General features: G+C 42.8%; 1 protein-coding gene across 9 annotated transcripts in view; it reads left to right on the top strand.

Moving 5' to 3' along the window:
* The window catches only part of DROSHA (drosha ribonuclease III), a 105,999-nt gene that overhangs the window by 44,759 nt on the left and 35,188 nt on the right, over positions 1–26,052 (top strand). For 8 of the 9 annotated variants that reach the window (XM_053914067.1, XM_053914062.1, XM_071219754.1 and 5 more), the window contains 8 exons: positions 2,818–2,987; positions 7,253–7,377; positions 9,009–9,108; positions 10,445–10,552; positions 16,206–16,313; positions 16,801–16,939; positions 17,628–17,688; positions 25,218–25,277. In XM_053914067.1, the coding sequence (XP_053770042.1) occupies positions 2,818–2,987; positions 7,253–7,377; positions 9,009–9,108; positions 10,445–10,552; positions 16,206–16,313; positions 16,801–16,939; positions 17,628–17,688; positions 25,218–25,277 (871 nt within the window). The remainder of the gene's footprint in view (positions 1–2,817; positions 2,988–7,252; positions 7,378–9,008; positions 9,109–10,444; positions 10,553–16,205; positions 16,314–16,800; positions 16,940–17,627; positions 17,689–25,217; positions 25,278–26,052) is intronic. The other variant, XM_053914061.1, reaches the window with a different exon arrangement.

Raw genomic sequence — 26,052 nt, 5'->3', positions numbered from 1 at the left:
TTAAAGTTTTCCAGGTTCTGTGCTGCTGCAGAACTCCTGCCTCGCCGGCAGCTTTGCGCCCAGGCTCCGAGGAAGTGTTCCTACAGGCATTGTTGGCCTTCTGTCTTTGTCTCGCGAGTATTCTCCTGAATTGGGCAGTACCCCGGTTTGTAGGCTTAAGCGTTTTCTTCTTCTGGCAACTCTTCTGGTTTTTTAGTCTTTTTGCTTTAAATTCAATGCCTCTGCTCCACTTCTGTTTGAAGTTTCACAAAGTCAGCCATCTGTAACTGCTTGTGGCGAGAATCTAGTGCTGTTTCTTGTGCACTTGGAGTTGCCTCTGTTTGCGCCATCCACTGTGCACCAACCAACCTCTCCATGTAAGATCTCAAAACTCTCTTCTGATCCTTGTAGGAAAACAACCCTCTGCTCCTTCTTCTGGTACCCTGGACTCCTGCCGTACCCTTATTGGTCCAAAGTACTCTTTTGGAATCTTACCAAATACGAGATGATGAGCCAAATACTATTTTACCCTTTCTTTTCTTGGTGGTTCCTAGTGGCTCTACTCCAGGCTCTGCAGCTTCCCTTGTCCCTGCTGTTCTGAATGTGTGCTCATGCAGCGCGTACTCCAGCTGTGCAGCTCTCGCATTCCCTTGCTCACCCCAGGGCCCCGGGGAGCAGAGGTTACTGTGGGCCCACACTGACGATAGGCCTTATGACAAACAGGCACTAGGGTTTGCTGGGCCCCTTTGCAAAGAGGGGGACCTCACTGAGGAAGACATGTCACATGGAGGCATATTGAAATGTCTTGAGACAAACTCTGATACATAAAGAGGTCGTTAATTATGGAAGTTTGTTAATCAAGGTGATTCCTGGGTCTAAGGCAGATGTTTTGTAACGAGGCATAAAGAATTTCACTGCTGCGAACAACAGTCTGAGGCAGTAGATAGAACAGGTCCTCGTGTGCGTTGATTGTATTTTGCGTTTTAGTGACTTCTTGGTTACGGGATCTCTGTTTTCAGGATGTTTTCTGCAAAGATCCCTCTAGGTATTGTGATTAATCATTATTACTCTACTTGTTTCATGGGGGCCTGGACCTTGTGGCTCTGTTTGAATTTTTTTCCCCACGACTGGGATGTGGTCCACACACAGTGGTCCATAATGTTGAAAACATGCCCCCATGTGAGAGTGGAATCCAGAGCTCTTGCCGTGCTCTGTAAAGCTTTGCACGAACGGACCGTCTTGCCGCCTCCCTCACACTCCTCATTTCACTCCATCTACACTGGCCTCTTTGCACTTCGGGAACACGTGAGTCTCTCTCCACCTGTGAGCTTGCGCTGTGACCCCAGGCAGTTTTCTCCCAGATGGCTGCACGGTGGGCCCCTCTGCATCTTTCAGTGTTTGCTCACATGGCACTTCGTCGGAGACACCTTTCTTGACCACCCTTTACACATGGCTGCGGGCCCTGGCCCACTTTGGTCTCCTTCATGGCCCTCACCGAGACCTGATCTGTTACGTAGTTGTGTATTCTCTCTTTCTCTCCCCTGCAGTATAAGGGGCTATGCCTCTTCACATTGCCACTGTGTTTCTGGTGTCTAGGAGAGTGCCTGCTACGTAGTAGGGGCTCAGTAAATATTTGCTGAATGAATAAACAAGTATTCAGACTAATGAATGAATGCATGCCTACATATATAGCTCTGTAGCAGGCAATGCCGTCTAGATTCAGAGTGGCATCCAAGATTTAAAAAAAAACACAAAAATCTTGATCTTTACTCTCTTCTTTCTCCCATGCATAGGCCTTTCAAAGTTCTTAGCCCATAGCAACTTGTATTAAAGTCTTTCACCCTTTTCCATTTTCTGGTACTCCAAATTCCTTGGCTGTCGCTAACTCCTCCAGCACAAATGGGACGTTCTCATTTGTGCTCACCCATCCCCGCCATCTTGGTTCCCTCATTCCTCATGAAGCGTTTGGTTCTGTACTGCTGTTCCTAGCATATGTCGTGACCTGGGGAGGGCATTGCCCTCTAAACCTTCAGGGCTGTTGTCTTTCCTCTGGGTGGGCCTAAGCAAAGAAAGGGAGTGTGAGGTGGCTGCACATACTGGTTCAAAGAGGAGGCAGAAGGCTGTGCACCCGAAATTAATGCCCACATTAAATGAGTCTTTGGTTCATGAAGTACCAGATTAATTGGCTTTTTCCAAAGTACTGTAATTATGTCCTTTGTTGTTTCTGTCTTCCGTACTTCGTGGCATGTGCTCTGTAAGCCTCAGAATACTTGGTATTTTCCCACGCACTGACTCCATAATCATCTTCATGATATTAGCACAGGCTCGCTAGTTCTATTCCTCATGGCAGGTGCAGCACATTAGCACCAAAAATTTAGACCATAACACAGTAATAGCCTATTGAAAACATCCATAAGTATCCCCAAAGCTTAGAATTTCCTTAAGACAATAACAGTCTTCTAAAGAGCTTTCATCTGTTATCCTAGAAAGAATGATAAAATATTTAAGTTTCATATATTACAAACTGTGGTTCTGTAAGCTGGTGGTTTTTAATTTATTTAGGTAGTCACCTTTTCTTATATTCATACCTTACACATAGAGCCTTTTATCGTTTATAATGTTGCTCTTACCGTTTTAGTAAATGAGATGGTTTATGAGCACTCTTCATCAGTGAAACAGACGGCTTTCAGGTGGTTCGGCACCTGGCTGAACAATGTAAATTCTGCATCACCTTCATAGAAGTGCTCTGTTTTCCCTGTCATCTTGTTTTGCCTTGCTCGGCGGATTGGCTGTTCATTGAGCAGCCTTACTTTTCAGTCTCTCTCCACTCCCCGCCAGACGGAGGAAAGGAAGTGCTGTCCATGCACCAGATCCTCCTGTACTTGCTGCGGTGCAGCAAGGCCCTGGTGCCGGAGGAGGAGATCGCCAACATGCTGCAGTGGGAGGAGCTGGAGTGGCAGAAGTACGCCGAGGAGTGCAAAGGCATGATCGTCACCAACCCCGGCACGGTACGTTCTGGTGCTCACGCCCGCAGAGACGGAGCCCCTCTTTCCAGATCCGAGGGTTGCAGAAAAACACTAACAACTTTTCAAAGGTTATGGACGCGTTGCTTATATCCTTGAGTAATTTTTAAGTATTTAGTAAATATGGAAAATATTACAGTGTAGGCATATTTGGTAGTAAGTCCATCTTAGTAAATTTATTCTGCTCATGATGGAGAGCTTTGAAGTTTTTAGATATGTTCAGGTCTGATTTTTCTCTAGGTATAAAAGTAATATATCTTCACTGTAGAAAATTAGGAAAGTCGAAGAGCAGCCCAAGGAAGGCAATACAAATGATCCATAATTCCATTCTGCAAAGATGATACTATTCAGTTTTGTGGTCTCTTTAGGATAGATATATTTCAAATTGTTTTGGCATCATACTATTAAGTATTATTATATTAAATATTAAATATTTAGACCTTTCCCTTCTCATCCTTGTCTAGAAACCACCACAAGTATTATTTTCCCATAGTCTTAAATTTCTTTAGGAGTGTAGTAAGGAGGAGAAAAAAGCCCCTAAGTTATAAAATTAACTCCCTGTTGTTGGGTGCCCAGGTCGCTTCCAGACCTTTGCTATGACAAATACTGCGTTGCATTTGTGTCTGTGTGCGCATAGGTACCTGCTTGTACCTCTTGCCTATTCATCCATCTGATTCCTTAGGACGAAGTCCTATAAGTGAAATTAGTAGTGTGAATAAATGCACATTTTAAGGTTTCTGGTACACGGGGCAAACACCTTCCAGAAGGGTTGTAAAATTCGTGCTCTGACGAGGGGACCATGCAAGTGCCCATTTCTTCCTATTGGTGATACTATTTTAACAACAAACACTTTGTCAGTTTGATGAGGAAAACTATTATTTAGTTCAGTTTTGTATTTATTTTGGTTTCTAGCAAAAATCAATATTTAAAATGCTTATTGGCCTTTTATGCTTTCTTTTGATAATGGTCTGTTAATATCCTTTGCCTAATTTTCTTATGTGGTATTTGTCCTTTTGTCCTTTTTTGTCCATTCGTTTATTGATCTCTTGCGATAATTATTCTTTATATTTCCCATTTCTTTTTATTTATTATTTTGTTTTAAAACTAGCTTCTAGTGTTGTTTAAATAAAGATATAAAAAGAGAGAGAATTAAAAGATAACTAGTTTTATCTTATAAAGAAAACGCTGTTTTACAATTAAAATTATTGTTCCAATTAAAATGATTGTTTTCAAAATATGTTATTGTTTCATAAAATAGTTTTCTATTGGCATCTTACCAGGATAAGGTTTCCCAGAAATGGAGAATTAAAACGTTTCCATGTAAAGACACAGAGTACTCTATTTACACAAAGCTGTTGTTTTAAAAAGCCTGCCAAATTGTTTAATAGCCACGATTCATAAAAGTGAAAACTCGGGACCAACTTCTTGTAGCGTGACGGTAACATCTGCACGGACAGAAGGTTGCTCTTTGCAAAGCTGACATTCCAGCTCGTGCTGATTGTTTTAAACAAATCTCGAAAATGGAAGTGTTTAATAAAAATGTTTTTAAACATAAAACTTATTTAAAACTAAAAAGTCCTGGTTTTTACTGTTACATTTTAAGCCACATAAGTCATTGGTAAAGTAACTTTAAAAGAAATACTCAAGTCACAGCACTGTGAGAGCACGACCGTGAATCTAGTTTTTCTTCTTTAGACAGTCGCTTAGATTTGCATCTCTCCTGTCAGGTTTATCGCTGGGTCAGAAGACGGGTTGAGGTGATGGTAGACCTCGTCTTTCATCTTGGCAGTCCTGCCTCGTGCGTCCCATGATTTCCAGTGGGCACTTTGGGAACACTTTTACCCTGGAGCTCCCTTTCACGGCGTGGTTAAAATTTCCTGAAATCCTAGAATCAGTTGGAGAGCTTTTAAAAATATAATAATGCCATGATTATCCCCACCGCATATACTCCAGGGAGGCCCAAGGATCTGTAGTTTAAAAAAAAATCCCCCGGTGCTTCTCATTCATTCATTGGCTGTTACTGAGCCAATGGCATAGAGGACATTCAGTCCATGACCACGTTCGTCATTCAGCTCATTGCTGTGAGCCGGTGCTAGTGAAGTGTGTAGGTTGTATGTGACACTTGTCCAGTTGCGGTCAGTCTCGCAGCAGGTCCATACAAAAGGGGTCTGTGATGAATCTGCGGGCCAGTCAGTAAAAAGCCAGCCAGGAAAGCCCATAGTGAGGTCCTTAAGGAATTGAGAAATTGTATGTTATTGGCATGTTTGAGTGTACATGCATGGCATGGTGTGTGGCCAGTTTGGAGATACTGAGGAAACCAGGTTAGTCAGGATGGAAGGTTTGTGTTGGGAAGTAATCGGGAATAAATTAAGAAAGGTAAATTTGGATGCCAGGTTTTGGGACATGTCAAAGTTCATTCTTTTTTTAGTACTTACCTAAAAATATGTTTGAAGGAGGAAAGTGTCCTGAAAACCCAGTGTCACTCAAACATCTTTCATTATTCTGAGAATCAGGCAGAGTGCGCACGGTACCACCTTCCGTCCTCTGCGGTACTTGCTCTGAAAGATCACCCCATTGTAAGAATATCGGGGAATTTATTAAATTTTCAAGCCCTTATGGTCACAGGCAGTACTTGATTGCTACAGAACTTAAAAGAATTAATCTCCCTCTCTTGGCACTTTGGGTCTCCTAGAGAATACTTCGCTCATTGGTGAGAAGGAGTTTTATTCTTCTGCAAGGATGGAATGATAGATATTGTAGGGTGTGGCCAAATTCTAGAACTTACTTCATTCCCCTCCTTCACCTGTACAAATTTAGAGATGCTATAGATATTTTGAATCACCGTTTCTTCGTTGATACGATAGCATGGTGTTTAAAATTGTGGAAAGGTGAATCATTCACTGGCATTTTTCAGTTGTGTGTTTCCTCTTTTAAAAATGAATCTGGCTGCTTTGATGCACAAAATATTGGAAACAATTCTTAGACCTGGATAACGTGTTGTTACTGTGGGTAAGCATTTATGCAATTTTATATTCAGTTATCTGTGACTGAGATCTTCTCTAGTTATTAATTTTGAGACCAGAGGTCAACTTTTTAAGGTACTAGTGAAATTTTGATTAAATGGCATTTAAATATTCCTTAAAAACTTAAATGTAAGTTGTTTTTAAACTACTCTGGATGAGTTTACACAGATCCATTCACTTTGTCAACTACTTGGATTTGTCAGGTGGTAACTGGGGTACAGTTGTGGATCGGGTAACCAGCTCATCCCAGCTGCTGGGGGCTTTCCCGCTTTTAACATTGCAGCCCCTCTGTCCTGGGCGATCCAGGCCACCAGCCAGACTCTAGTTATTGGTCATTGCTGTGCGACAGAATGAAGCTGACTGGCCTCCGTGAGGATCAATTCTGTCGCCTTTGGCTCTAAAGCCGCTGAGCCAAAGATCCCACGATCTCCTGGTAAGAATTTATTTTCTTACTAGGGACTGCCCAGAGAGTCCTTAAGTAAGGTTGCTAAAACATTCTCTCCATGATTTTACCATCCTTTCACAAACTTAAGTTTTCAGAATGAAAGGTATTTTACAAATGGTTCCTGGTATTTTAGTAACTCAAGAAGGAATGCACTGTTCACTTTTTCCCTCTTCGGACTTGAAAAAAATCCCATGAGACTCTCTACTAAAATTAAAAATGGCCCACATGGACATAACAAGAGAGGCTTCACCATTTGGCCTTTGTATTACCATACCTTCTAATTTAAAGATGTGGAATTAAAAGAATACACAAGGTACACAGAGAACTGACGGGAAACGAATTACAGAGAGGCGCGCCTGTCTGTGTGTGCGTCCTGAGTGGACGTGAGCCATCAACCTGAAATGTGAAATTAAAGCAGACTGTGCCAGCACGTCTCTTCTCCGTGATGTGGAACCCTCCCCCTGTGCCTTTGGAGAGGTTAAGGAAAAGTTATATCTGACTAGGTGTCCTTTTAAAAGTTTAATTTTTTAAAGGTTTCTGTGTGGACTGCAAAAAAGGACAAGATCGTTGTTCATTATGCCAAATGGCACAGCCTCACTTACAGGGATGACATTATAGTTTTTATGTAGTGTAACTGCTATGGTTAAAGGGTTTAAATGACATTTTCCCTTTGGGGATGAGGCTTTCTTAGAAAAAATCCGATTAATTTCTTTCCTGCTTAGGTTAAAGTCAATACTTAAGGATTTCTTCTGGGAATAAATGGCTTTGATTTTTCTCTGTAGAAACCAAGCTCTGTCCGCATCGATCAACTGGATCGTGAACAGTTCAACCCCGATGTGATCACTTTTCCAATTATCGTTCACTTTGGGATACGCCCTGCACAGTTGAGTTATGCAGGAGACCCACAGTAAGATATTTCTCGGTGTTTGTCTTAGCCAATTTCACCTTCTACTAACAGCTGCATTAGCAGAGGAATACCCTTGAGTAGATATTTTCCTTTTTAAAAAGTTAATGAGTCATGTTTCCAAATTGCGGTTACCAAATGAAACAAGTTTTGGTAGCTCCTGAAGAATTATTTCCTCTACATAGATGACTGTAGGAAGTCATTACTCAATAGAGTATCCTTGGCAATCGTGGTCAATAAGCGTCCTGTATGTTTTTAACCTTTAAGCAGCGTGTCGTTTATTTGTCATTATAATGCTTATTATTATTTTTATTTCTCCAGTGCCCTCTAGAGGAAAGTAGCACCATGTGGTTCCTAGCACTGCTGACTTTATGCAGAGTTCTATTTTTTGGAGCATCTTAATAAGAGCTCACCATCCCATGCAGAGTGAAGGGTAGTGCTGGAAGGAGAAGCCATGACTTCTGACTTTCAGAGTTGATGTTTCTTTCCACATTGGGGTTTTCTAACTGGCACGTTGGTGTTTTTTGGGAGACGATGAGGCTGTGTGGGATCGGAAATAGTAGTGTTTGAGTTTCCTACCTTGTTAAGCCAACATTTTCCTGGATTAACTTTTTTTAAAGGATTCATAGTGGGAGAAAAGGGCATGGGACATTTTCAATTCATAAATACAATCTGGCTAATATATTAGAAGAGGCTAAAGGGTTTTGTTCTTTTTTTCCCCCCTTTGGATAAAAGTATGAAGCAGTGAACCAGGCACTGTGTAAGTACTCCTTTCTTTCCTCCATTCTCTAAGAAGTTGTTATCAAAAAGGAAAGACCCAGCTGAGGCCGAGAAAGAAGCCGTTTTAATGACAGAAGCAGTTTCAAGATGACAAAAAAAATTCCTTTGAAAGTGCCTTCTTGTCAGAAAAATGTTAGTAGAATGTGATTAGGCTCTCGTGGACTCAGAAGGCGGGAATGGGAATCGATAAAGGGCTAAGGGCTCCGTGTTCTCTTCCCGGGACGCTCGTGCAGTCTCCTTTAGACTGAGCCGGGGTCTCACACACTCGGCTCCCAGCGTGCTCGTCCGTGTCACGGTATATCCATAGTGTGTGCACCATTCGTCTTGTTTCCTCCCCAGTGGAAGAGTGGAGGCAGCTGTGCAGCTCAGGCCTTGGCACAGATGGGGTGCTCTTTTGTAATACTCTCCAGCTAGTACTTTCAGTGCAGGCAGTCCGGAGACTGACAGTGTCCTTATTAAGTAAGGGGTCTTTCTCTCAACACGCATCAGAAAGTATATATTTAAATAAAATGTGTTACTTTCAAAGAGATCAGACGAGAAATGGCCCATGTTTCTATTGGTTTTATAGGTCTCCTTTGGAATTCTTTCCAGAGAGATTCATCCATATAGTGACACCTCATTTTCAACCCAAATAAGCAATAATCAACTTAGTAACTAAGTTCCAGATGACTTCTGGTCACCCTGACCTTCAACACCCCCAAACCATATTCTTCCTTAGAATGAAGGTGTGCTGCCATTATGATATAAAAAATAATGCAATTTGTGATTGAACAGGCCTATTAAAACAGCTGGCATTTTTGTGCTTCTGATGTGCCTTCTCCTTGTTGACGATGCCTCTCTGTCCTTTCCCTCAGGTACCAGAAACTCTGGAAGAGCTATGTGAAACTTCGCCACCTCCTAGCAAACAGCCCCAAAGTCAAACAGACGGACAAACAGAAGCTGGCGCAGAGGGAGGTGGGTGCGAGATGGAAAATACTTTAAAATTGTAGTGCTTTACTCCCTTCCTCGCGTTAGTTTGCTGAGTGATTTTTTATCTTATTTGTATCTAAGGAACCATTTTTTTCTCTTAAAAAGGATAGTTTCTTTTCCTTTTTTTTCTCAATAGTTTCTTAACGGATTGCTATTATTGGGAACAAATATATCTTTTATAGAAATTAAAGTTTAAAACTTAGTGGATCAGCTTTTTGTCATTAATTAGACTGCACATAATACAACTTTGGGTCTTATGCAAATTTCTTGGTCTTAAGGTTGTAAAAGATTGTCCTCCATACATCTATCAGTTTAGTCAGGCCAACTTATTTGATAGGGTTTTATGTTCCACACTCCACATTTCTCTATTAGTGGGTGGTATTATCCCCACATTTCAGGATCGCTTATGTTTTAGTTATCATTTTAAGAGTAAATGAATTCGGTATCAGAATAGGTTTTGTCTCAGTGAGGTTTTATTCTGCTTGGTGGTATAAGAGCAAGGCTTTGAAGCTGGGAAAAATGTTTGAATTCTGGCTTTGTCACTTACTGTGACTTGAGCCAGTCGTCTTCCTTCTGAAGGAGGGAGGCAGGGCTGAGAGAGGCTGACTGCAGTGTCCCCCTCTTGGTGCACCCAGGGAAAAAGGCTGTTGTGTGGACTTCTGGAATGTTCCATTCCACCTTCCTCGATCGGTGGATGAGATGCTGGTGGTGACTCCTTTGTTGCTACACATTCCTATGAGATTGTTATTGGATAAGCATACACAAAAAAACATTTTTGATTGATTATTTGAAAGGCAGTAAAAGGAGTCAGTTCCTTATTATGTCTTGCAGAAGTTTTGGATTATTGTCTTTATTTAATAAAATGTACCCTGGCCTGTTTTCATGCTGGGTTGGCAAATTTGAAAACAACTTTTAAAATTATGTGGATTGCAGGTTAATTTACTGATTACCTTTCTTAGATGTAAATGCTTCACATAAGGCTTGACATAATTATAATTTTTACATGCTGATTTCAAGACCCAAACACTGCAAGTTGTGGGGGGTTTTTTTTGTTTTTGTTTTTATCAGCGAAAGGGCATTTTTAATTTGAACTTGCCAGAATGGTAGATTTAGTTTAGATTTTTTCTTATCTAGTTACCCAAGGCTTTGAGCATTTTGGCCTTCATTTCAAGTAAATTATTGTTATTTGGCATCAAGAAGTTTGAGTACCTGAATGTAAGATTGATAGCGAATGAATCCAGCTTATTTTCTAATGCTCGATGTTTGGCTTAATATTGCTTTATGACCATCGGGCTGCTCATCATAATGAGTTCTTTTCTAGGAAGCACTCCAAAAAATACGACAGAAGAATACAATGAGACGAGAAGTAACGGTGGAGCTGAGTAGCCAAGGTTTCTGGAAAACTGGCATCCGTTCCGATGTCTGTCAGGTAATGATGCTTCTGAGAACACAGTCATGCCTATACCTCTCCTTTCACAGCTTTCTGGCCCTGCCATTTTCCTACTTCAGAGAAGTTGCTACGGAACATATCATCTCATAGCTAAATGGGACGCCAAACGTAAATTGTTTTGTATCATTTGGGTTTTGTTTTTGTAGTTAGTTTTGGTGCTGTCTTGTTCGGTTCTGTGGGTGTGCGCACCCACACGCACCGTGGCAGCGTGGGGGAGATGCGCCTGCCCAGCTGCAGCCCACGTGGAGGTGCTGGTGGAAAGAGAGGCTCCAGCAGCTCTGCAGGCAGACTCCTGAAGGCCGCGTGTACGGACGTTACAGGCCTGTTGACTCACGTTGCAGGGAACTGAAGGTGTTAATGAATAGAGTCAGTATAAATGTTACATTTGAGCCAAATGAAAGTATTTTTTCATTAGATGAACTCTATCGAGGAACATGTCAGATGTACATGCCTGACTCACCAATAAGTGTGCAGTTTTTTTGTCGTCCCTGTGGTGGAATTTATACCAGATCAGAGGCCCCCCAACACAGCATATGCTTTGACTCTTCACTTGCTTTTTTGTTATGATTAATATTGGCTGCGCTTTGTGGAAATTACGGTAAAGGTTGGGGTCAGGTAATGTAATTTGCTGTGTTCAGCATTTTGAAGAATTCTTTCCAGGCTTCCACTTATCTGTTTTGATGGTAGCATATATTGTAATAAGTTCAGACACTCTTAGGTATTCATTTCATCATAATGAGTTTTTAAGAAAAAAATCAATGTTGGCATTTAATTATTATATTGAACAGTGGGATTTAATCCAATAATTAAAGGTATTGCCGTGTAATTCATTTACCATGTGATGTCCAAAGCTAAATGGTTTGGTTCTAAGATGAACTGGAATTGATGCACTCCTGCTAAATAGTTCGAGAATAATCATCTGCAGTGGTAACCAGCTGCATCCTCCAAGTCTTCAATTCTTTTGCCAATTGACCAATTTTTTTTCTCTAAGTACCTTCAGAAATGAGTATATTACTCTCTGGGTTTTGAAAGCCGCTTGAAGCCATATCACCCGGTTTTCCTGTTTGCTAGTGTTTCTCCGAATCCAACATAACATCTTCCTAAGGCAGACACCGTAAGAACAGCGAGCAGAATGTTAAACAGTCTGGTTAAAATCTGGTGACCTCAGTGACGAGTCTGGGTGATTGTTTAAGGAGACCCTAAAATTGTGGAGCACTGAGAGCGGGCCTGGACCTTCGTGACCTTCTGGCGTGGTGATTTTCTAACTGGAGTGTTTGGTTAACTCTGAAGTTTTGTTTTACAACAAAATCCTGTGGGGCCCTAATTTGTTTCTTCCACTGAACATAATTTTTTAAGAAAGTATCGAGTCCTTTTGTACCTTTCCCTTGGTAAAACAAGTCGGGAGGCCGAGTGGATGCTCTGTCCCACTGCAGTTCTGTGTCCTGCGGCTGTACCCCAGATGCCCTGCTCTGGCTCCTCAGTGGGATTAGGAGGAGTTTGAGGACTAGGTTATCTTCGCTGTATGTGTATTATACATTCTGTTTTGAGGTTGACAGGCAGAAGCACTCAAGCACTTTCTCTGACTAACAGGTCAGAGAAAATGGATCCTGATCAAAACTCACACAAAGGTGAACACTTCTTGATCTGATAATAGCTCCTCCCTCTGTAGGACTCTCATGTGTCCGAGACAACTGTATCTGTTTAGAAGCCATGCTTACTGTCAACCAATTCAGTACCAACGAGAACTTCCAGTTTGCCTGTGGTGAGGAAGGAAACTTTATTCAGTGCAAAACAGCTCAATTGTGATACAGGCAGCTGGGAAGACAGCATGGCTGTGAGACAGCCCCCGGGCCAGGTGGCTCTGGGACCAGGCCCCTCTCCGCTAGCTCTGCTCTGCTCTGCTCCTCGATGGGCTGCCGTGCTCCTTGCCACTCTGCTTGGCGCTGCGCTGGTCTGCTCTGCTGTGCTTTGGGCTGCTCAGTTCTGTGCCAGTCTGCTCTGGCCTGTGCTGGTCTGTTCCGCTCTGCTCTGGTGAGACCCCTCTGGTGTTTCAGCTCAGCCAGGGAGACACGGTCTTCCTCTTCTGTGGAAAGGACAAGTGTGCTGTCAGAGTCAGAGGGTAGCTGGCTTCTGCAGACAGAAATTCCTGCCCTTGGCCCCTGAGTAGTCTGTTCTCATGCGAACGAGGGCTCCAAATCCTTGTAGTTTGAGTGGTCTAAAAGTCACTGTCCTGATTGGTCAGAGTAGAGCCTTTCTAGTTGGTTGGAGCTGCGCAGCTCTGATTAGATGGGGAAAGCCTCTGTCCTATTGGTTGACACAGGATTCCAAGAAGTCTTTTATAAGGGCTGGCTCAGGTGGCAGAAGCACCTTGCAGGCAGGCAGTTCAGGGCAGAGGCAGGCTTCAGTGCATACCTCTCCCTGACATGCAGCTGGTGGCAGAGGCCCTGTGTAGAAATGGCTGCTAGGCTCTTTTTTTTTTTTTTTTTTTTAATTTGAGCCCACTTAGCCACCAGGATCCTTTGTGAGTAGGTGTCCTCTTTCTCAGGGTTCACATTACATTCTCCAGACCTCCTAATGGAATTCCTTTTTAAGATTTCAGTAAAATTATCCTCGTATATGAGTGACTTGATAAAGAGTGTAAATTGCTGACCGTGAGTTCATAGACTGAATACAGGATTTGCTTTAGGGTTTGTTTGAAAAAAACGTCTGCATATAAATGAATGAAAGTGTGAGGTAGGCAGCTACCTGCGAAGTTGATAGAAGCAGAAGAGAGAGAAATCTGAGCACTGTGGCAGTGGTAGGGGCAGGGGGCGTGGACTACTAAGGACAACAATAAAACTACAAGGTCCATGTGCTTTGCTGAAATAGTTCCTCATGCACCCAAAGCAGATCATCCTGGACTCATTCTGTAGCCCTCAGTCTTAGGTGAGCAGATGAAGTATCAGTTTATTTATCTTGACATATTGAATATTACTTCACCATCTGTGAACATTCTGGGAGCTGTGAAAGAAAACTGTTACCTGCATTGAGCTGAAAACATCAACATATAGAAATGCCACCCTAAGAGAATCGGAGGTGTTACTCATCAACTCATTCACCACATAGGAGCAATCCAGTTCAAATTTAAATGTAAAAGCCTAAAGTAAGGTAAACATCACTTAGGGGAGAATGGCCAAGGTAAATTAACTTAATTGACTTTTGGCTCAAAGTGAGTATTTTTGCAGTGAATATTTTTATGTCTATTTACTTATGTCATTTTAAAATTTATGTTTGTTTATACCCTTCCTTGTTCCAGAAAGGCGGTAATTCTTAAATATGGGAGTAAACACCATGCCTATGCAAGCAGTAAGCTCCATGGTGAAAATCAGTAAATTTCCCAGTCTTGTCTCTGCCATTTACTTGAATCTCTGAGGCTTCTTCTCACTTAGCTCTCTGGTAGGCTGTCCTCTCGTACTCACCCAGGGAACTGGATTCTGCAGACCCGTCTCCAGTTTTGGTCACACTTGCAGTGAATACACGTTGGTAATTTTTGGGTTCTTCTGCGCTTAGGGCCCTCAGGAGCCCTGCTACCCTCCCTGTCTTTTCTCTCTCACACGACGAGACCACGGAGGTCTCTGTCCTCACGCACACTTATTTAGGTGTTCATGGGGATGCTTTGTCACCTAGTTTTATGTATATATCGTTCGTAAGTCTAGTTTGCTATTCTAGTTGCCCTGTTTTGATGGGGGAATTTGAACAGATTTGAAACTACACACTGCCATTTCCTCACAATCTTCCAGGGGAACTTTTTAAAAATGAAAGCAGTTGCCAGGCATGAATTAGAGGAGACCAAAATGATGCTCAGTGATTGCATGCATTTTAACAGCGCAGAGACTGATAATTTTAAAAACTGAGCTAACGATTATAACAGTCTTGTAGGTAATAGTAAGACTCAGTTGTCTGGCATACAAGATGGATGTGGGTCATATTTACCTGTCCATGATATTTGGAGCGAGTCTAGAGGAAGTGGTGAAGGGACTCAAAGCTGTTTCACATGAGTAAAGGTTCCAGGGAATAAGACTTAGGTTAGGCAACAGAAGATGTGGGGACCTTGCCATTTTTTAATTTTTAATTTTGCCTCCAGCAGTATCCGGGGAATAAGGAGACAGATTTGGGCTCAATGTTGTAATAATTTTCTAATAATCAGAGTACTCTAAAGACGGTGTTATTTTCTCGACGGGTCATGGGCTCTTTCTCACCGAAGGCACTAAACATACGCAACTCGCCGTGTGGGGTCATCGTTAGGAAGGTACTTGCACTGTACCGGCTTCAAGACCCGCACACCTCGAGCTGTGGCGTCGGCTCGTGAGCTCTGCGCCATTTAGATGCCTGTAAAACCACATTGTTTGGCCACACACTCCCATAGTATTGTCTTGGTTTTTAAAAGTGCAGCACTTATAAAAACAAAGTGGACAAACTGCCAGCTCTTCAAGTCATAATGCCATATCGATGGGAAGCCCTTGAGGTCAAAAATAGTGTCTCCATCTTTTTCTCTCCACAGCTCTCGTAAGCCTTGCATGTGGAGGGACTCAATACATACTGAGTTGATCGAACTGAATGGGAAAGAAGGACGTTCTCTTGATAGAAATTCTGTTTGGGAGAACTAGTCTTTCTTTTTAAGTTAATAATACAAGAAACTGATTTCTATAGTTTCAAGCAAACCCATTTGCATGTATTTTAAAACAATGCCAGCTTAAAATACTTTGAAGACTGAAAAGATACAAAGCATATGTCACTCATTCTGTGGGCTGTGCCCATCCTCCAGCTTCTGATGAACAAGAATGACTCCTTTATTCTCTTGAATTCTAGGGAAACGTTATTAAAGAAAAGAAGAAGATATGCCTTTCATGAAATTATCTCCCAATGAGGAATCTATAGCGAAATGAAAAGTGATTTGAACAAAAAAGTACAAGTTCCATGTTCTTAGGTGCCTTAACGGTTCTGGTGGTTTTATAAAAGTCGCCCTTGAAATGTTAGAACATTGAGTGTGGAAGCTGGAAGAGCCTTTGAAGGTCGTCCGGTTGAGGCCTTTCCTAAAGGATAGTGGTGGGCTTCGGGGGGTGGTGAGCACACAAGAATGGCATACAGCTTTTGCGTGTACGTGCTCGGGGGCACTTTGAGGGGTAAGAGTCATATTCCTTAGATTCGCAGGAGCTTGACTCTGACAGAGTTTCAGAATGGATGGTCCTGGGCCGTTCCCTTTTGAATTCACGACTGATGAGGAGGACAGAACTTCTACAGGCCTGAGGGCTGCTGGGGCTTGTTGTAAGCAGTTTTTTGTATTTGCTTATTTAATCTTTTGAACTGTCCTTGAAAGTAGCTACACTGATTTTCCCGGTGTTACAGGTGAGGAAACTGAGGCTGAGAAGTGAAATAACTCGCCCCAAGTTCCACAGTCCGTGGGTGACGGACCCGGGCATTCTGGTCCCCAAGCAGCTAAGGCCTGCTGCCCCTTGTGGATGACTCTGGGGACTCCCCGCAGCCGGCACACTGTAGAGACCCTGTGACGTGGGGCTTGTGATGCGAAAATGGTTCTTGTTTGTTGCGTTTTTAAAGCTTTTATAGAGTTAAAAATGTTCCATTTTTTTCTTAGCATGCGATGATGCTACCTGTGTTGACTCATCATATCCGCTACCACCAATGCCTAATGCACCTAGACAAGTTGATAGGATATACTTTCCAAGATCGTTGTCTGTTACAGGTAAGAGTTACTCCCTCGTACACGCATGGTAACAAGATGGGAGGAGTTCAGCCTGCAGGTTTCAAAGGGACCACTGAGTTCGCTATTCTGGGAGATGATGGCGATGTTTAGAAACATCTCTCCTTCATTCTGGTTGCCACTTTCCAATCCTTTTCTCACTTTTTTTTTTTGCGTCTGTCCCTATATAAATAAACTAAAGCAAAAATTTGCCTGTCAGACCTGAGCCCCTTCTTCCAGTTTTTCCTTCTTTATGACTCTTCTTTTCAGGCATTGAGTACTTTAACTTTCCTCTGAAAGATGTGGATTTTTAGATGTATTTTTAGAAGAGGGCTTGCCTCAGAACTCTGGAAATGATGCAAGAGGAGATAAGATGGAAAGACCCAGATCTGGATAGACAGATCTCCTTCCTGTTTCATTTAGGATGATATAAAGGTATTGTTTCTGTGCTGGGTTTTAAGGACTGAACTTAATTTCATTGGAATTTTAGCTGGCCATGACTCACCCGAGTCATCACTTAAATTTTGGAATGAATCCTGACCACGCCAGGAATTCCTTGTCTAACTGTGGAATTCGGCAGCCCAAATACGGAGATAGAAAAGTTCATCACATGCACATGCGGAAAAAAGGTATGGTTGGATTCCGCACGTGGGTTCTGGCCTGTGCTCTCAGTTGCAGAGGAGATCTCCGCCAGGCCTGGCTCCCTGGTGACTGTTTCACCCTCTCATTCTTTAGTGCTTCTTGACCCAGAGATAGTAACATTCACTTTGAGCAGAGCATTGTAATAAGGGTGGATGAATTTTTGGAAATATTTCTTTCTCTAAGGCAGGCAGTGAGGGACAAATACCATATGATCTCACCTTTAACTGGAACATAATCAATAGAAGAAAAAAGCAAACAAAATATAACCAGAGTCACTGAAGTTAAGAACAATCTAATAATAGCCAGGGCGGGGGGGCAGGGAGGGGCCGGGGACAGTGGGAAGAGGGGATTACAGGAACTACTATAAAGGACACATGGACAAAACCAAGGGGGAGGGTGGAGGTGGGGGAGGGAGGGGGGTTTGGCTGGGGTGGGGTGGAGGGATGGGGAGAAAAGGCATACAACTGTAATTGAATAACAATAAAAATTAAAAAAAAATATTTCTTTCTCCTATTAAGTGCTTTAAGGAACTAAGTTTGTTAAACTTGTATACATGCAGATATAAAACTTTTAAAAATCAAATTGGAAAGAGCTAGATAATTTTCTTTCTACATGTCATATCATGGTCTAGAATGCTTCTAACAGTATTTACTTGTGTATGTCTTTCTAAAATAGGAATTAACACGCTAATAAATATTATGTCACGCCTTGGCCAAGATGACCCAACTCCCTCAAGGTAAAGTAGATCTTTTAATAATAGCTTCATCACGATATAACTCACATAGTGTACAACTCACCCATTTAAAGTGTACAGTTTGGTAGTTTTTAGTGTGTCCACAGTACGGTGGGTGCCGCCATGGTCACTCCCTTAAGGGAAACCCTGTGTGTTTAATAGTCACTCCCCATTTCCCTTGGCCCGCTCAGCCTGCTCAGCCCCAGGCAGCTACTACTTCCAATCTTTACGGATTTATTTCTCTCCCGAGAGACAAATTTTGTATCAATAGTAATGTATTGTATGCTGTGATCCTTTGTGACTGGATTATTTTATTTAGCATAACAGTTTCAGGATTTAGCCATTTTATAGTATGTATCAGTACTTCCTTTCTTTTTAATATTCCATGGTATGGTTACCCCACATTTTACTTGATCATTTATCCGTTAGTGGCATGTGCATTGTTTCTCCTTTTCAGTTAATATGAATGGCGTTGCTATGAATATTTGGGTATAGATTTTGGTGTGGACATGTGTTTCGATTTTTCTTGGTTGTCTATCTAGGGGTGGAACTACTGGGCCACACACTAACTCATTACCCTTTTGAGAAACTGCCAGACTCTTTTTCCAAAATGGCTACCCCATTTTCTGTTCCCAGCAGCGGTGCACCGGGGTTCTGGTTCCTGCACGTCTTCCCAACCCTTATTATTACCTGTCCTTTTCGTGCCAGCTCTCCCGTTGGGTGTGAGCTGTTATTTCATCGTGGTTCTGTTTGAATTTCCCTGACGGCTAATCACGTAGAACATCCTTTTCGTGTGCTTGTTAGCCATTTGTATGATCTTTTCTGCAGAAATACTTGTTCAGATCTTCCCCCCATTTTTAATAGTTTTTTTTATTATTGAGTTAATAATAATTTTTATATATTCTAGATACAAGCCCCTCATGAGATACATAATTTGCAAATTTTTTCTCATTTCGTGGGTCGTCATTTTTTCACTCTCTCAATGATGTCCCTTAAAGCACAAACATCCAGTTTTCTACTTCTTTTGTTGTTTGTGCTTTTGGTGGCATGTCTAAAAATCCTCCCCAAATCTAAAGTCACAGTTGGGATATTGATAGAGATTGTGTTGAATCTGTAGATCAGTTTGTGAACAATTACCATCTTAATGTTAAATCTTCTGATCCTTGAACATTGGGTGTCTTTATTTATTTGTCTTTTTAAATTTCTTTCAAAAATGTTTTATAGTTTTCAGAGAATACATTTTGTATATCTTTCACTAAATTTACTCCTAGGTATTTTATTCTTTCTGATGCTGCCATAAGTGGAATTGCTTTATTAAGTTCCTTTTTAGATTGTTCGTTGCAAGTGTATCAGAAATGCAATTGATTTTTGTATATTGAGCTTGTATTGTGCAACCTTGGTGAGCTCGTTTGTTAGCTCTAATAGGTTTTTAGTGTATTTCTTAGGATAGTCTATGTATATGATCATATCACCTGCAAATACAGATAATTCACTTTTTCCTTTTCAGTCTGGATGACTTCTGTTCCGTTTTCTTAATCTTGTTGCCTGGCTAGAGCCTCCAGTACAATATTGAATAGGAGTGGGGAGAGCAGACACTTTTCTTTCTCCTGACCTCACGGGGAAAGCATTCAGTCTTTCATTGTTGAGACTGGTACTAGCTTTGGGTTTTTCTTAGATGCTCTTTTGTTAGGTTGAAGAGGTTCCCTTCTCTTCTTAGTTCACTTAATGTTTTTTATTATGAAAGTGTGTTGAATTTTGTCCGATGCTTTTTTTGCATTTATTGAGATGAGCATGTGGGGGTTTTTTTCCATTTATTCTACTCACATGGTGTATTAGTTAATTGATTTTGGGGTGTTAAACCAACCTTGCTTTCCTGGGGTACATCCTACTTCATTATGGTGTGTAGTCTTCTTTATGTGCTGTGAATTTAGTTTGTTAGGGTTGAGGATTCTTGGTCTATGTTCATAAGAGATATAATTGCATAGTTTTCATTTTTGTGATGCTTTTGTCTGCTTTCATAGAATAATACTGGCCTTATGTAGTGGGTTGGGAAGTTTATGTTAGTTTTCCTTATTTTATTTCTTGATTTTAAAAGATACTTTATATATTAATATTTTTATTTTGAGTGGCCTTGAGCCCCTGAAGAACCTGGGAAGGAGGTGGGCTGGGCCTGTGTAAGCTTGTTAACACCCTGGAAGGTGGAATGAAAGCAGATGCCTAGTGGCTCAGCCAGGTTTAGATGATCTTTGTCTCCCCTGCCCCAACTGCAGTTGTTGGTAGGTAAATTACGTCTTCCATAGCATTTTCAGACCTCACGGTTTATGTTTCCTTTTGCTGTATTACAAGGAGATGGCTTACTTACTGTGGCAAAAGGAATGATACCTGAAAAACTGCTCTTTCTGAAGTTCTCATTTTGAAAATGGTACCACCAAGAGAGAATAAACAGTTTCTTTTGTCCTTTGACCTCTGGCCTTTGGTACTTCTCTCGAGAGTTTCTTGCCCTGTCTCTGATCTTTTTGCAGATACAGAGTTGACTCAAGTTTCTGTTCAGGAAGAGCCTCCTGGCCCCTGTGGTCAGGTCTGCTGCTGCTCCCAGGTTGCAGTCTAGTGTTCCCCAGTGGGGCACAGCCTGGGAGCCAGCTGCACTTCGGAAGTTTCATACAAATGCAATTCAACAGACACTTACCGGGTGCTTTCTGAGTTGGAGGCAGTTTGTAGGTATTTTAGGTGATCCAAAGGCCAGTAAGACAAAGCTCCACTCACCAGGAGGCCTGACTACCTGGGGCGGGTAAGCATGCTGTAAACGTAAATAACTTCGTGTAAGGGAGACTCTGCTAAGGGCTTCAGTGGAGGTCAAGAACAAATATACACACAAGCCTGCTGTGGGGCTAAGGATGGCTCTGGCTGGTGGCTGCTCAGGGATCATAGGCCAGTTTTATACGGTGCACTTGAATAATTGAGTTCACTTGCAACGATTTGCCCTCTCCTCCACTTGTTTCTTAGTTTGCTATCATAAAACGGGATGCAGTAGTCTCTGTTCCTCGGAAGTGTGTGCACGTGTTTGAAGCAAGCACCAACAAATGGCAAGTGTCAGTGCTGTGTCTCCTCCCAGGCAGGCACGCTTGCTCAGACTTTCAGACTTTAGAAAGGGACAGATCGAGCGAGCTAGTCAGTTGTTGGGGAAATCTCGTTCTGGCACTGGTGGCAGTGGAAAGGTGGACGAGCCAGGTGGGCAGGGCAGAGGGCTGAGAGGAGGAGCTCTCCCTGAAACCCCCCCCCCCATCCTGCAGCACAGTTAGTGACCACCTCTGGCAGTTCCCCTTCACACTACAGCCCGTCATCTTGCTGTTTCTGGAGCCTTGAGTCCAGTTCTGAGTGGTGACCTGCTTAGAAGCTTTCTGTGACATCTTGTCACCTACTGAATAAGTTGGAACCTCCTCTCCTGGCATTTCCAACACCCGTGACTTAGCCCCAGGCCACTTTTCCAGGCCCATCTTTCCTTACTAGCTGCTTGCTGCACACCAGTTAGGTGTGAAGTACTTACTGTGCTGTCAGGTATACTGTCTCCCTTTCCCAAAGGGCAACAGTCCTGTACAGCTGCCTGGGGAACACCCTGTAACCCTGTGACTTCCTGTCCACACCCCGCAGGCCCTGGTTTTATGTACAGCTTCTATTCTTCCATGTGTTAGCATCATGTGGTGGGCCGATTTTTTACTGTAAGCATTTTGAATGTCTATGGTCTTACTCTTTTAGTTTTTTCTTTTTAAATTTTCTTTCCTTTTGCAACCAGTGTCTTTCAAAGAGCAGGGCCTCAGTAAATAAGTATTGAAGGAAAGAATGCCATTCTTTATATTACCTTCATCTGAGGTTATTTACTTGTTGGCTAGCAATAGGGGAATTGGGGCGTTAGAAAGGGTGATGGTGCGCTGACCCGTGTGGCTCAGCTGGTTGGGTATCGTCACGCAAACTGAAGGGCTGCCGGTTTGGTTCCTGGTCCGGGCCCATGTCTGGGTTGCATGTTTGGTTCACCGGTCGGGGCGCGGGTAGACGAGCAGTGTTTCCCTATTGTGTCGATGTTTCTGTCCCTCTCTTCTTCCCTTTCCCTATTGATGATGATAAAAAGAGGGGTTGTGGTCAGAGCCAGAGCCATCAGCAGAAGTTTAAATGGCTGGTTAGTATTTTACTTAATCTGATTAGGGATCAGCTAGGATTTACAAAAAGTCACAAAGACTTAAAATTAATAGATAAAATCCTGTCTACCTATCAAAACTACAAAACAATGTAACTTTTATGATGGCATCATGTTAAGCGACTACACCGCCCATAATTTTAAAAAGTGTTACTGCTTAACCACCTAAAACTCAGTTATATTTAACTCATGCAAATTGCAATGAAATGTTACCACAGAAAGGGTCCCTGAAGGATTAGGCATTTGGTGGTACTTAGGTAATCCATGTGTTATCAGTAAGACTGGTAATGGAAAAATGAGCGAATCAAGTGGCTTGGTTCGTTTTATTTTGATTGGTGGCATCATTGCTGGACAGACTGTATAAGAACCTGTTGGGCCAACAGAGAGACACCCATGGACTATTAATGTCTGTGTGCTTAAGGAAATTGTAATTGCCAAGTGTATTTTAAATCAGTTATATACGAGTAGTTTGCATTAAAAACACAGTAACAACATGCATTGAATATATGTGAAATCCACTGAGTGGATTTACTGATTTAATTGCTTCAGGTTAAAAACCAAAGATGCTCACCCAGGAACCCATGGCTCCAGTGGGTCTCAGATCTAGCAGCCCTGTGACCTCCCTTCCCCCGCACTGGCCAGGGAGATAGACGTAATGAATAGCAGGGACTCCTATATTGGATGGAAGGTTCGACTGAGCCCCAAGGCCTCTGCTAGCTCTGCTCCCCCAGTCACTGCCAGGGCTCAGAAGGCAGAGTGAGCGAAGGCTGTCCCTCCAGCAGTTGCCCTGGACTGCGCCCAAATCCAAGATGGTCTCCGCGAAGTAAATGACATCTTACAGCAATTACTGTTACAGGGAGACTCTTTGTTGTGTTTGGTAAAGTGCTTTGAATTCCTCAGACCAAATGTGCTGTATAAATGTTACAGTTCATCTCGATTTCATAATGCCTCTGTTGATTCAGTTCTCAAAAACAAATGGAGTGTTTACTGCTCAGTAAACATCTCATCCTCCGAGCTCGCTAGTATTTATAATGGGGGTGATTAAAGAAACTATAAACAATGGGACAAGGAACAAAAGATTTGCTACTGTTTTAAGGCCTGATGCTTGTTTTTATTTCGTTCTTTTTCTTTTAAGTAAACTTTTAGATTATGAATTCTTCACCATAGCCACAAATTTTTCTTTGTTGTTTCTCCCACTTCCCATTATTGGATTGCCAGAATGCCTTTTTCATATAAGTAAATGCCAAAAATTGAAATGAGGGTTCAGAATCACTTCTTTGGGGCTCACATCTTTCCAGTTTTTTCCTATTACATTTATGTTTCTCTTACAATTCCAAAATGTGTATGCTAAGTGAACTAAGCCACACGGTGAGGGACAAGTACCATACGATCTCACCTTTAACTGGAACACAATCAACCGAAGAAAAAAGCAAACAAAATAAAACCAGAGACATTGACGTTAAGAACAATCTAACAATAGCCAGGGGGGGAGAGGGGAGGGGACAGTGAGAAGAGGGGATTATAGGAACTACTATAAAGGACACATGGACAAAATCAAGGGGGAGGGTGGAGGTGGGGGAGGGAGGGGGGTTCAGCTGGGGTGGGGTGGAGGGATGGGGAGAAAAGGCATACAACTGTAATTGAATAACAATAAAAATTAAAAAAAAAATCCCAAAATGTGGAGGACTGGTAGGGTGGAAGAATAACCTTGCTTATGAGATATGTGAAATAGTATAAAATTGAACTCACCATGCCAAGTGGATGATGTGGTAGCCAAGAGTCATTTAATTTACTCATGTTTAAAAATTTTCTGCATATACTGAAACTGTAGGGAGACTTTAAGTATGGAAACTGGACTGGCACACATGAAACAAAGGACAATAAGAGATAGTATGTCACGTTGTCATAAGCTGTGTGGTAAGTGTGGGGACGGAGGTGTGGTGAGCCAGCAGCCCCGAGAGCTCCGGTGGTTAGGGTGGCCCCCAGCTGACCTGAGGAAGGAGCAGGATTCAGGAGCGGTGACGTGCCAGGGAGAAGGGACTGTGTGTGTCTGGCACGGTGTCCTAGTTGGCCACTGTAGGTTCTCAATTTCTGTTGAAATCAGATACAAATGGATGACTGCGATGCATGAGATAAAGAATGGCCTGGAATGCTGAAAGGTTTAGAGTTGGTAGTCAGCTCCCAAATTTGTTGAGACCATGAGGGTCCGTGTCGGAGCTACTTAAGGAAGGCCCTCGGATTAGGGAGGCTGCAGCTGCTCAGGCCCTGGCCGGTCCCTTGCCTTTTCCCTCGGGTGCCAGGGGCTTGGTGTGCCCTCTTTTCCTCCCCATTGTTGTCACCATTCTTTGTGGTTTCCTCTTGTTGTAAAGCCCCAGACCCCCTATTTTCTCTTTCTGCAGCTAACCCTGAAACAAGTACTCGGATTCTCATTTCTGGCTTTAGATAACCGATTAGTTCCCTGCTGACTCGGATCAAATCAGATTTGTGTCCACCACTTAAAGAGACTGCCCATCAGTGGCCTCAGCTATTTCTTCTCATCATGCTTGTTTCTTTCTTGAAACATGTTCTTCTCCTTGGCTGGAGGATAACACTGGCCTCCTTTCCCTCCCACCTGCCTGGCCCGTCCTTCTCCTTTGCTGGTTTCCCTTCTGTTTGACCTCAACTGTGACAGCCCCTGAGTTGAATATGTGGCAGCTGGTGGTGTAGGCTGCTTCCAGTTAGTGACAGGAATTTTAGGGTATTTTGGAGATGCTTAGTAGAAATTAAGAAGCCACCCACTTTGTCTGCAACAATCACCTTTAAGATCTCTTGCACTGCCGAGGCAGGGGTATGCACTGGCACCCAGCACTGCCCCCCAAAGTCGCCGTTATATAAACCTAACGTGCCTTTCTACTGACCTGCACACCCACTCTAAAAGGGGGAGCCTGGCGTCAAGGGTCCAGCTGGCGTCAGTGGCAAGCATTCAGTCAACCCTGTGTGGGCCGTAGAAGGACCACAGGTGACCCAGTGTGTCTGTCGCAATGATCAGTGTTCAGTTCTCTCACTAGAACCTATTCTCCTTTCTCTTGTCTACCGGGCAGCAGTGTGGAAAGACTCACAACTGTTAGGGTATTATCGCCTCACTTGAAATCTGATTCCCAGGGAAGGGAACCCCTAGGCTGGAAAGCCGGGGACCCCATGTATGAAGGAACACCCCCTTGCTTTTCCACTAGGCTAAGATGGCAGTCAGAGTGAGGTGTTTTCGTTACTGAGAGAGCTAACCCTCCTGTGTTCTTTCTTTGCGGAGAGCGGGAGGGAATGTTAATGCGTGCTATTTTAAGGGATCTTTAAAATTTTCCTATAGGATTAATCACAATGAACGGTTGGAGTTCCTGGGTGATGCTGTTGTTGAATTTCTGACCAGGTAAGGGGGCTTCTCTGCTCTTCCCCATTAATTGCATTTTATAGGCTACATACTTAATACATTGCTTTTTTTGTAATAAGCCAAATAAGCCATTGAAACATCTTGTATTTTGTGCCCGCCGTGGAGCTTAAAGCCGCGTGCCTGTGGCTCTGGCCCTGATGACTTACACTCACTGTTGCTGTAACGAGCAGGATTACAAGATGGAAGGCTGGTGTCTCTCCTGTCAAGTTTACGTTCAAGTTGCTGCAGCCACAGGAGATCAGCTAGCCTGGTCTAGGTGCTTCAGAGCTCCTATCCAATTTGTAAAGAAGGGGATGATATTTCAAAATGTCATTTCATTTTCTAGGATTTGTCTTTGATCCCGTTCTCACTCTTCCCGATCTCGAGGGAAGTAAAGCTTACAAGGAATTTTAGTCACGAGATTTCGGGGTGTGTGTGTGCTCTCTCCCCAGAAGGCTTTTAGGGCCCTTAATTTGGAAGTCGGGGAAGGAAAGTGCGCTTTGGTTTTCATACTCACATACTTTCTCTGTTAAAGGGAGATAACACATGCTTTTCTTGGAACTGTCTTGAGCTATTTTTATTCTCTTTGGGTCATTTCTTTTCCCAAAAAGGACACACTGAGCCAAAGGGGCTGCTCTCCAAGCCTGCTCTCAGGGGACACAATAGGACTACACAGACTCAGTGGATCTAAGAAGCTGGTGTGAGCCCGAGGAGACCCCAGCTGCTGCTGTGGCCCAAACTGGCATTCCTTGTGTTGGGGCCTTCTTCCCTGTTC

The sequence above is a fragment of the Desmodus rotundus genome, chromosome 1 (genome assembly GCF_022682495.2).
Source record: "Desmodus rotundus isolate HL8 chromosome 1, HLdesRot8A.1, whole genome shotgun sequence".
In the NCBI taxonomy this organism is placed as follows: Eukaryota; Metazoa; Chordata; class Mammalia; order Chiroptera; family Phyllostomidae; genus Desmodus; species Desmodus rotundus.
Note: the sequence above shows the minus strand (reverse complement) of the source record. Positions and strands in the feature narration are given on the sequence as shown.